The sequence below is a fragment of the Dasypus novemcinctus genome, chromosome 16, assembly GCF_030445035.2.
Source record: "Dasypus novemcinctus isolate mDasNov1 chromosome 16, mDasNov1.1.hap2, whole genome shotgun sequence".
NCBI lineage: Eukaryota > Metazoa > Chordata > Mammalia > Cingulata > Dasypodidae > Dasypus > Dasypus novemcinctus.
Window position 1 is genome coordinate 41,789,874 of NC_080688.1, and position 12,682 is coordinate 41,802,555.

General features: G+C 41.4%; 1 protein-coding gene across 3 annotated transcripts in view; it reads left to right on the plus strand.

The window, feature by feature from the left end:
• The first annotated feature begins 8,617 nt into the window (after positions 1–8,617).
• TAF4B (TATA-box binding protein associated factor 4b) overlaps positions 8,618–12,682 on the plus strand; it is a 173,604-nt gene continuing 169,539 nt past the window's right edge. The window contains exon 1 of one of the 3 annotated variants that reach the window (XR_011645958.1): positions 8,618–9,485. Coding sequence is in view for 2 of the 3 variants with exons in the window: in XM_004465145.4 (XP_004465202.1) it covers positions 9,149–9,485 (337 nt within the window). In the remaining variant the exon portion in view is untranslated. The remainder of the gene's footprint in view (positions 9,486–12,682) is intronic. The other 2 variants (XM_004465145.4, XM_004465146.4) reach the window with 2 other exon arrangements.

Genomic DNA, 12,682 nt, shown 5'->3' on the forward strand with positions numbered 1-12,682 from the left:
TCCAAAAAGCATTCAAAATAGTCTGAGTCATGTAGAGTTATGGCATTGGCTAATACCTCATGGGGTACCTAGAAGTGAAATAGATGGACAGCCTACTAAATTTCTTCTGGATATGTATAAACAGAAGAGTTCTGGGTTGAGTGAACAAAACCCTAACTCAAATTACAGATGCAGAGAATCATGGCCCCTTAATCAATTCCCAGACTTGAGACAGTTTACAGACCCAAAGCCCCATGAATGATGAGGAGGCCAGGTCTCCTTGGTGAAGAATCCTTTTAAACTGCCTGTAGTAGTCAGCCAAAGGCGTGCTGATGCAAAATACCAGAAATCGGTTGGTTTTCATAAAGAGTATTTATTTGGGGTAGGAACTTACAGATATCAGGTCATAAAGCATAAATTACTTCCCTCGCCAAAGTCTGTTTGGAGCAAGATGGCTGCCAACATCTGCAAGTGTTCAGGCTTCCTGGGTTCCTATGTTCCTGTGGCTTGCTTTTCTCTGGGTTCAAGGTTCCTTTCTTCCTGGGGCTAGCTTCTCTTTCCTTGGTCAGCTTACTTCCCGGGAATCTAGCTTAAGTCTTCAACATCAATCTCTAACATTGCCATGCCTTTTATCTGTGAGTCCCCACCGCTTGGTGGGTGGGGACTCAATGCCCTAATCATAACTCAATCATGCCCAGGTACAGATCGGATTACAAACATAATCCAATATTTCCTTTTGGAATTCATCAGTAATATCAAACTGCTACACTGCCCAAAATTTAGACTGTTAATCTTCCTCCCACCTTTCCCCAAGAAGATCTACGGCCTTTACCAGAGTGTGCATTGAGGGAAAGGAAATTATCAGACATTTTGAGGATTATTAGACACTGGCTCAGAAGTGACATTAATTCCAGGAGACCCAAAAAGTCACTGTCGTCCACCGGTCAGAGTAGGGCTTATGAAAGTCAGGTGATTAATGGAGTTTTAGCTCAGACCCATCTCACAGTGGGTCCAGTGGGTCCCCGGACCCATTCTGTGGTTATTTCCCCAGTTCCAGAATGCATACTTGGAATAGACATACTCAGTAGCTGGCAGAATCCCCACACTGGATCGCTGACTTGTGGCGTGAGGACTATTATGATTGGAAAGGCCCAGTGGAAGCCACTAGAACTGCCCCTATCTAGCAAAATAGTAAACAAAAAGCAATACTGGATTTTTGGAGGGATTGCAGAAATTAGTGCCACCATCAAGGATTTGAAGGATGCAGTGGTGGTGATTCCCATCACATCCCCATTCAACTCTCCTATTTGACTTCTACAGAAAACAGATAGATCTGGAAGGATGACAGTAGATTACTGTAAACTTAACCAGGTGGAGCCTCCAATTGCAGCTGCTGTCCCAGATGTGGTATCATTGTTTTTGTAAATCAACACGTCCCCAGGTACCTGATATGCAGCTGTTGATTTGGCAAATGCTTTTTTCTCAATTGTTATTAGTAAGGACCACCAGAAACAGTTTGCTTTCAACTGGCAAGGCCAGCAGTTTACCTTCACTGTCCTGCCTCAGAGGTTTATCAAAGCTCCAACCCTATGACATACTCTAAACTTATTAGTAAGGCGTTTGCATGTGAGAGGATGGGAGATAAATCCAACTAAAATACAAGGTCCTTCCACCTCAGTGACATTTCTAGGTGTCCAGTGGTGTGGGGCATGTCTAGATATCCCTTCTAAAGTGAAGGATAAGCTGTTGCATCTGGCTCCCCCAACAACCAAAAAAGAAGCACAACACTTAGTTGGTCTCTTAGGATTTTGGAGACAACACAATCCTCATTTGGGTGTGCTGCTCCTGCCCTTTTACCCAGTGACCAGAAAAGCTGCTAGTTTTGACTGAGGACAAGAACAAGAAGAGGCTCTGCATCAGGTCCAGGCTGCTGTGCAAGCTGCACTACCACTTGAGCCATATGATCCAGCAGATCCAATGGTGCTGGAAGTTTCTGTGACAAATAGAGATGCTGTCTGGAACTTTTGGCAAGCCCCTATAGGAGAATCACAATACAGACCCTTAGGATTTTGGAGCAAAGCCCTGCCATCCTCTGCAGATAACTAATCCACTTTTGAGAAATAGCTTTTGGCCTGCTACTGGGCCTTAGAAGAGACTGAATGCTTAACCATGGGCCATCAAGTTACCATGAGCCCTAAGTTGCCTATCATGAACTGGGTATTGTCTGACCCACCAAACCATAAAGTTGGGCATGCACAGCAGCACTCCATAATAAGGTGAAAGTGGTATATATAAGATAGGGCTCAAGTGGGTCCTGAAGGCAAGAGTAAGTTACTTGAGGAAGTAGGCCAAATGCCCATGGTCACCACCCCTGCCATGTTACCTTCTCTTTCCCAGCCCACAGTTTTGGCCTCTTGGGGAGTCTCTTACAATTGTTTGACTGAGGAAGAGAAAACTTGGGCCTGGTTTACAGATGGTTCTGTATGATATGCAGGTACCACCCAAAAGTGGGTAGCTGCAGCACTGCAGCCCCTTTCTGGGACATCCTTGAAGTACAGTGGTGAGGCAAATTCTCCCAGTGGGCAGAACTTCGAGCAGTGCACCTGGTTATTCATTTTGCTTGGAAGAAGAAATGGCCAGAGGTGCATTTGTACACTGATTCATGGGCTGTTGCCAATGGTTTGGCTGGATGGTCAGGGACTTGGAAGTAACATGATTGGAAGATTGGTAACAAAGGTTTGGGGAAGAGGTATGTGGATTGACCTTTCTGAGTGGGCAAAAAACATGAAAATTTTTGTGTCCCATGTGAGTGCTCACCAGAGGGTAACTTCAGCAGAGGAAGATGTTAATAATCAAGTGGACACGATGACCTCTGTGGCTAATGCTCAGCCTCTTTCCCCAGTCACTCCTGTCGTTGCCCACTGGACTCATGAACACAGTGCCCATGTAAGTAGGAATGGAGGTTATGCATGGGCTCAGCAACATGGACTTCCCTTTACCAAGGCTGACTTGGCTACAGCCAATGCTGAGTGCTCAGTCTGCCAGCAGCAGAGACCCACACTCAGCCACTGATATGACACCATTCCTCGAGGTGATCAGCTTGCTACCTGGTGGCAGGGTGGCTACATTGGACCACTTTCACCATGAAAGGGGCAGCTATTTGTTTTAATTGGAATAGACACATACTCTGGATATGGGCTTGCACTTCCTGCATGCAATGCTTCTTCTAAAACTACTATCCATTGGCTTACTGAATGTCTTATCTACCACCATGGTAATCCACACAGCATTGCTTCTGATCAAGGTACCCATTTCCCAGCAAATGATGTGCAGAAATGGGCTCATGCCCATGGAATTCACTAGTCTTACCATGTTCCCCATCACCCTGAAGCAGCTGGATTGATAGAACTGTGGAATGGCCTTTTGACGACTCAATTACAGTGCCAACTAGGTGGCAACACCTGTCAGGGCTGGGGCAATGTTCCCCAGGAGGCTGTGTATGCTCTAAATCAGCATCCACTCTATGGTGCTGTTTCTCCCATAACCAGGATCCATGGGTCCAGGAATCAAGGGGTGGAAATGGGAGTGGCACCACTCACTGTTACCCCTAGTGACTCAGTAGGAAAATTTTTGCTTCCTGTCCTTGCAACCTCAGACTCTGCTGGTCTACAGGTTTTAGTCCCCAAAGGAGGAGTGCTGTCACCAGGGAACGCAACAATGATTCCATTAAACTGGAAGTTAAAACTGCCACGTGGCCACTTTGGGCTCCTCTTACTTCTGAATCAACAGCCAAAGAAGGGAATTACTGTACTGGCTGGGGTGACTGATTCTGACTATCAAGGGGAAATAGGACTGCATCTACATAATAGGGGTAAAGAACAGTTTGCCTGGAATACAGGAGATCCTCTAGGGCATCTCCTAGTACTGCCATGTCCTATGATTAAAGTCAATGGAAAATTGCAACAACCCAATCCAAGCAGGACTAACAATGGCCCAGAATCTTCAGGAATGAAAGTTTGGGTCACCCCACCAGGCAAAGAACCACGGCCAGCTGAAGTGGTTGGTGAGGGTATTGGAAACATGGAATGGGTAGTGAAAGAAGGTAGTGATAAATATAAAATTCGACCACGTGACCAGGTACAGAAACAAGGACTATAACGGTCATGAATCTTCTTTCCTTGTTTCATTATGATGATGATTGTATATGTACACAAAACCAATTTCTTTGTGTTTTTCCCCAAACTTTCCCCTTATCATATAACACATTGTATTTGCTTCATGTTATATTTGAGGATGTCAAGTTTGAGGGTGGATATTACCCAAGAACTTGCACCCTATTCTGTATGGAATTAATGCGTTTCCAGTTGTATGCAGGAGAGTTGAACATTGTTAGACAGAAATATGTATGTCTGTTATTGTTTTTACTTAGAGGCTAAGTATGATTTAAGGTAATGTGTATGGTTGCTGAGTTGACAAGTAGTGGACTGTGATGGTTAGGCTATTGTGTCAACTCAGCCAGGTAATTATGCCCAGTTGTTTGTTCAAGCAAGCACTGGGCTACCTCTAATACAAGGGCATTTATGGACTTTAGTCACCATTGACTTTACTACAGTGGTAAATTATAGATAGCTGGTTATAATTACATCAAGCAGGGAGATTGCCATCAGCAATGAGTGACGCTTAATCCCATCAGTTGAATCCCTTAACAGGGGAAGTGATTCCAGCATTGAGAATTTCCTACCTTGTCTTTGGACAGGCAATATCTCCCAGAACTTGTCAAGAACCTTCATTGGACTTTCATTGCAGCCCCTGGTTGCGGCCTGCCTGCGGAACCTGGACTCGTTCATTCCCATGGTTGCATGAGAGACTCTTATAGAATCGCATACTATTGACAGATATCTCTTGTTGATTCTGTTTCTCTAGAAAACCCTGATTAATACACTCACTTATAGCTATATACCCAAAATAATTGAAAGTAGGGACTTGGATGCACATTTGTACTCCAGTGTTCATAGCAGTGTTCACTATAGCCAAAAGGTGGAAGCAACCCAAATGCCCATCAGTAGATAAATGGATAAGCAAAAAGTGGTATATACATACAGTGAAACCTTGTTCAGCCATAAAAAGATGGCTACAATATGGATGAAACTTGAAGACATGCTTTTGAGTGAAATATGCCACAGACAGTTATTGCATGATTTCACTTATATGACATATTAGAACATGCAAATCAATAAAGACTGAAAATAGATTAGAGATTACTAGGGCATGGATAGTGGTGGGGAATAGGGAGTCAATGCCTAATTGGTACATAGTGTCTGTTTGGGTAATGGAAAATTGTTGGTAATGGATTGTGGTAATAATGGTAGCACAATATTGTGAGTGTAATTACCACTTCTGAATTGTACACTTGGAGGCAATTAAGATGAGAAATTACATGTTGTATATATGTTACTACAATAAAATTTTTAGAAAATGTTAAATGAAAGGAAATGATCACTCCCAATTGTTAGAAAATGGCCCATCTTCCTAGGTAAGGCAGTATTTGCAATAAGCTGCTTAGCACAGTCCTTGAGCAGGCCACTGTACTTGCCCAGCTTTATGAAGTCTATTGACATTTCATATGGACTGCTGCACTTTGATGGTCTCTAAGAATAAACATATATATATATTTAGTATATGTTAATTTTTTATTTAGTAAATATAATACATTTATGGTTAGAAAAATTAGAAAATACAGAGAAGCAAAAAGAAAATGATCTTTTAGAATGCCTCCAGAGAGATCCTCTCTTAACAGTTTGTTGTATAATTTTCTAGATTTTTTTTCTGAGTATGTATCTGTTTATTGGTTTAAAGGTTTTTTTTTTAATTTACAAAAACATGGAATCATACTTTACATACTGTTTGATAACATTGCTTTTCACTTAACAATATATCATGATCATTTTTCCATGTCAATATATATACCTTTACAAGTGTAAATCTTAATGGCTGATTAGTATTCCACCATATGTATACATGATAATTTAGGTAATTAATCTATATATGGATCTTTCAGTTGTTTTGATTTTTTCTAGGAGTATTACTCTTAAATATTTAAAAAAATTTTTTAAGTGTCTCAGTTTATTAAGCCTTTAATGGAGGCATCAATAATGGAAGTCACGAATGAGGTAAAAAGTTTAAGAGTTTAAGCTGCATTCCTTTAACGGGAAAGGAATGACAGTGAATAGTGGTGGTGTAGCAATGTGTTTTGTTGCAGAAAGTATTTAAATGCTCAGTTGTAAAAGCAGGCAGAGTGGATCAGGTCAAGAGAACAGAACTTGAATTACTTTGAGGTTGAGGCCGTAACTGTCTTAGCTGAAAAGTTTTTTGTTGTTTTTTTTTCAGGCACATTTTTTCAGTTGGTCTCATTTCTCAGATAAACAAAGCTTCCTTCTCTAAATTTTACAGAGCCGTAAACTTTTTCATGTTTCTAAGACACTTTAAACACTTGGAAAATCAAATGGACAATAAGAATCATTTAATTTGTCCATCCAATAACTGTGACCTTAGTTTTTTGTTCAAATTAAATTCTGTTCGTGTGTGTATAAAAAAAAGTGAAACAGTGAACTATGAAGCAAGCCTTTTATATTTGTTTAGTTTTCTTCATTACCTGAATTAGTGAGCAGAAAATTTGGATATTTTATGGCTTAGTTTCTCATTTAAATTAGTATTTTTTTCAAGATCTTTAATTCTACAAATATTTAAACATACAAACATAATAAAATTAAATTATCTCTCCCCTCCATGTTTTCTTTCCTCACATAGAAAAATAAAATGCATTATTTTTACCCCTAAAGTATCCTGTTTTATTAGTAAGTTTCTATAGAAAGGAAATGTAAACATAATCATCACTCCAAATTCAGGACCTATGGTGGGTAGAAAGGAGTATGCTTTTTGGAATTAGAAAATTAAAATAAGCATTAGTGAGAAAAATCATAAAGCAAAAATAAACATTTACAAATGTGCAAGGTCACTTTAAGGAGAAAATGTGGCTCCTCACTCAAGGCTTTTTTTAAACTTGTTTGAGGCTAATTGCATATCCATAGAAAGTATGTGAGTTAGGGTTGGGGTCTGAAATGACGTTTAGAAAGGCAGCATCACTGGAGCAAACTTCGAGCCTTCTTTCAAGTATTTATTGAACTCACTACGTGGAGAGAGAAAAACCCAGACTAAACAAGTTGCTCAGCTAGTACAGACCAGATCTAAGATTCAAATTCCACTACCCCTTTTTGCTTCACTGAAAATGTTGCATGGCTCCATTCAGTCCATTCATTTAGCAAATATTTACTAAATACCTTTTATGTGCAAGGCATTTTGCCAGGGGTAGTGTGGGGTATATGATGAATCAAACATTTGTGGAGGAGTGAAAAGAGTTGCCCTTTGGCATCATAGAGACCGGTTAGAATCCCAGTTTCTTGAATAAATTACTCTTTTAACTGCTGTTTTTAAGTCAGTAAAAGGAGGTGGTTGTTAAAAATTTAAAAAGAAATAAAGGAAATACAGTTTTTAGTGACCAGCATACAAATGGTACTCAGTAAATTTAGTTGTTTCCCCCAACTTCACTTTGAGGAATTTGCAAAAGGTAAGTGGTCAGGTGGATCGTAAAGGGTGGGTTTTTTATTTGACTGGTTGCAAAGTGGGGGACATGAAGTTTGGAGGGACTGTGAATAGATTCTGTTATTTGGAGTTTACAGGGAAGGAGAAAACTAGCAGTTGTAAACGTCAGGATGACTGCCTATGGCAAAACCTCCTTCAGTATAAAGCTGGTTCCTAAAACAGGGCAACAGCCTGATATCAAGGCATCTTCTCTACTAGATCACTTAGGGTAAGTTTTTCCAAATTGGACTGTATTATTGATTCATTCAAGAATATTTCTTACTTATACAAAGAATATCTAGAATTGTACTTAAGAGCTAAGTGTTAAAATCTGAGCAGGTAGGTATCAAAACACATTGTCCCAGTTTTCAAGGACATAAAAATGTAAGTTAAATATTTCAATAAGATTAAAAGTGACAGAGACATCTATATTAGCACCGTGGAAGAAAGGATTTTTCTCTTGGGGGCAGTTCAATTCTAAAATTATATGAAAATAGGCATATATCGCAGACCATGAAACTGATATTAAGATTATTTATCTTAACTATTTAACAGGAAAAAGAGAACATTTTTTCTTTATTTTCACGTCAACTGTAAAGCTAATTTTAATGACGTTTTAGCATAAAGTTCGCAAACAAAACAAAAACAAAAACCACTAAGGAAGAGTGACGAATATTTTCTCGAGTTACCATTCTCCAAAATCAGTCTTCCATATTTCTTCCCTAAAAAGTAGAAACCTGGGGAAAATCTAGTCCTAGCTTTTCAAAGAACGTGCAGCCGGAGACACCAAGGAGAACACGGTTGCCGCAGTTTTCCGAACGCAGTTTGCCCTTCCCACGTGGTAGGCTTTGGCAACTCGCTCAGCCCTCCCTCCCTGTTCCGGGCAAGATTCTAACGCCCTGCGGAGTCGTCCCTAGTGACGTCAGGAACACGATTCCTAGCCTAGGCCAATCACACGTCTGGATTCCGGGGGAAGCCCGGGGCGGTGGCGGCGGTAGGCTGGGCGCATGCGCAAGCTCTCCGCGTGGCTATATAAACATGGCTGGCGCGGTCGCTTGGCGGAATAGTTTCCAGCGCGCTGAGGGGTCTTCAGCGTTCTCTAGTTTTGAAGTTTCTGGAGGGGTAAAGGTAGCATATAGTTAGGCTCGGCGGTGGGTGCAGAAGCGAAGCCTTTCTGGGAGCCGCACGACCAGGCTCCGCTCTAGCGGGGCGGGTGGCTGAGGCGCCTGACAGAGCCCGCACACGTGTGGGTGTCGCTGAGCAAGCGGCGGGCGCCAGGGCAGGTGGTGCCGCCCGCGAGTCCGCACGAGCCCGGAGCGCGCCGCACAGAAGGGAAGGAAGGTCCGGGACGCGGGGGACCTGCTGCCCAGCCAGCACCGGTCCCCGACCTCTCTGTCGCGGCCCCCGCGTCTCACCTTAGCGATGCTGTGGAGCCGGAACTGCACAGGAGTCGGCTGCCGCCTGCAAAGCCTCTCCTCGCCTCTGCTCTCGGCTCGGCAGCCCCGCGGCTGTCGCTGATCCTCCGAGGGGAATGCCCGCGGGCCTCACAGAACCGGCGGGCGCAGCTCCCCCGGCCGCTGTGAGCGCCTCCGGGACCGTGACCATGGCCCCCGCCGGGGCTCTCCCGGTCCGGGTGGAGAGCACGTCGGGGACCCTGGGCGCCGTGACTAAGGCTCCTGTCAGCGTCTGCGTGGGGTCCACGGCGTCCCAACCTTTGCTAAAGGCGGTCCCCCTGGGGACCAAAGTGGCTTCCGTCAGTGCTGTTCCTAAACTCAACAGCGGCCCTAGGATGCCTGCGCCCCAGATGGTCACTGCGAAAGCCACCAACACAACAATCCTGTTGCCTGCTAATTTTCAGCTTCCTCCAGGTATGTGGGGGTCTCTATCCTTATCCGTCGGTCCAGTCAGCCGTGACCCGGAAACCTCTCAGCCCGGGATTGTTCATTCCCACTGGTCGTTCTGCAAGACTCAGAGCCAAAGTTCTAACTACTAAACCTTTCATAATCTTTATTTTCCAGGGAGCTTACGGGAAGCAACCTACTGGACAGGGTTTTGGCTTTACAGTTAATACGCCTTTTGAGTCATTACTGCCTAATTTTTCTTTTCGTACTTCTGGAAAATCTTTTCACCTAAGAGAACACAGTAAAAGCTAGAAAGCGTTATATTCAGGAGGGCCTTTGAGGCAAAGTCTAGGTAAAGTTTAGTTTCATGTGGAGAAAGGACTGGTTTGTATTTCCACAGGCTTACATCGCGATGTAAAAAAAAAAAAAGTGTATTTAAAAAGTTCTTTTGTGTTAACGGAAAGAGAACATTAAATTTAAGCAAGACAGGATAAATTTACAGCTCTCCTTCCCAGAAAAGAATCATGTTGCTTCCTGCTCAGTCTTTAGATGTGTAATGATTGTAATTTTCAGTTAGAAGAAACAGGGAACAATTGCCAGAGTTGACAGATTAGAGGCATGCGATTGGATTGCTGGATTTGAAGGGATTGTGATCTTTGAAGTGGTATTTGAATGCTGCAGTTAGTGAGTCTTAGACTCCTTTTTATCCTAGTGTTTACTCTGTTAGTAACATGATTTACACAAAGAATTTGCTTTTTGACTATTTACATATGGTAAATACGCTGAATAATTTGAGCACTGCTATCATCTTTTTTTTCTGAGGTGAAAGTTTTTTGAAATTCCATTTGGGTGGTGGAGGGAAGAAGCACATCTCACGTTCTTCTTTGCAGTAAACAATACTCATGGTTATATTGTCTTTACTAATTTTGCTTAGCAATAGTTGAAACACTGATCTGCAAAGGTGGTATAAAAGTGGAAGCATTGATTCAATTCGAAAGATTCATTATCCTCTAACAAAAAATGACAGGGGCTTTTGTGTAGCTAATGTTTTTTGTCATGAACAATTGTGGAAAGATTATGTTCTTCATTTTTATGAAATTTTTCAGTTTTGTACAGTGCATATACAGTACACATACACTTGTTAAGGCGGTGTGTACCAGTGAATACACTATTTGCCAGTTCTAAGCTGTCATATTGCACAGTCTTTTAATACATAAGTGTGTTTGGAGGAAGTTACTCCTAAATTTGTTTTAAAAAACTCCTGTCCAGTCAGTTACGTTTGTTCAGGGATAATCAAAAAAGTATTAAAATAGAAGTGTCAAAACTGAAACTTGCTAAGTGGAACCTGATCACTTTTTGAGAGCTTACCATGTTAGACACTTTTTTACACATTATTTATATTCTTTTATTTGTTGATTATAATAGATAGCGAAGAGTCATTAATGATAAGTAATTAGCTCAATGTCAGACAACTCAAAGGTGTCAAAGGGAATTTGAATCTAGATTTATCTTTAGTAATCTTTCCACAACACTATGCTTACTACTTAGTGGTGTGTGTAGACAGTATGCCTCATTGAATATTATTGCTGAAATGGGGCTTTAAAGTTTTAGACCATAATCTTTTATTTTATACACAAAGAAATCACTCTCAAACTTTGCTGAGCTAAATAGCAGCAAACTAGAACCATAGTCTAAGTATGTTCATAGCACTGCACTAAAGCATTTTATACTATTGACCATGGAGGAATTCCCACTAAAGAGAGTATATTGCCTTTAGGAATTAGAAGAGGTGCTCTGGAGAATTTCTGCCCTTGTGTGGCAGATGCACATACTAACACATTTGTGTGCAGAATAAGATAGACCCTTGTACCTTAATCCCAATAATTGAAGGATGAAATGAAAACATTGATTAAGGTAACATTTTTAAAAGGTTATTATGAATTTGAATGTTCCCTTTCTTTTATTTGCTCATGATGAACAGCTGATTGCTCAAGGATATATAATATTTATATAGAAGTCAGCTCTTGATTTCCTAATATAATGAGTACTGTAAGTATTTGATTCTCTTACGTATTTTCTTTAAGAACAGTGTTTGTTTAAAAAAAATATACATATGCACCACAGATTTTTCTAGGGAGCAGAGGCTGTATATAAAAGTGGGTTTGGAGGGGGAAGCATTGTGAGGAAATGAAAGAAACTACAGTGAAGCTATGAAAATTATTCTGTCAGTCATCTGCAGTAACCATTTCAGCCTTCTCATTTGTGAACATGTGGGATTTTAGCCTGATTGGTTCATTTGGTTTGCAGTATTCTGCATCTCTTCTATTGCTTGTTTGTGATGAGCAAATACATGACTACTTCTTTTATGTCATAAACTGTGATAAGTTCTACTTGACATCAAACTGTACAAAAGTTTGTGAAAGTTACTTGTAAAACACTTGAGATCCTTTTTCATCAACTCCTTCATACAGAGACAGGGCAAAGATTTTGCATTTCCTTTCTCACATTCCTGAATTTATCTCTGGATTGGCTAGTCTTCTTTGTTTCCTCTCTGGCTTTATCTGAGAGATAGAATTTACATGATCATCAGCCTTCACAGTGCTGCTGGGCTTCCTGAAATGGGAGGCAATTGAGGCATGTTCTCTCTCTTCCACTGCTCACCATATGTCATCCTGTGTTTGGGTTCCAAAAGCTGTACAGCCAGCTCAACTTGATAGCCTCATTGGCATTATTCTGTTGGAGTAGTCATCTCTCAGGAGAACATGCTGGCACTCCTTTCCTGCTGCTCCTCCTGACAGCTAGATTAGGTACTTCTGTTATGTGCACCCTGTGCTTTCACCACCGTATTGCTTTCTTTTTTGATGGTAAGTTCCACAAAAGCAGGGGCCTGTGTTGCTTTTCTTAATATCCCCAGGGCTTGCATTATAAGTGGAGGAAATAGGGCGCATTGGGGTCTTAAGGGATTTAGAAGCTATCACATGAATCATTGTGGTAGGTGGGTTTTTTGGTTTGTTTGTTTAGCTTTTATGGTTTTATTTAATACAAATAAAACTTGCAAATGAGATACCTTCTCGTTTTCTTTGCTGCATGGCCAGGTATTGGGACTGGTGATTCTGATGCCAATTGAGCTGCTCCTTCCACTATTGCTTTGCAATTCTTGAAAGAAATGTGAGCATTGCAGCACAAAACAAGATTTGTTGCACATCAGCAGCACTTCCAGCTCC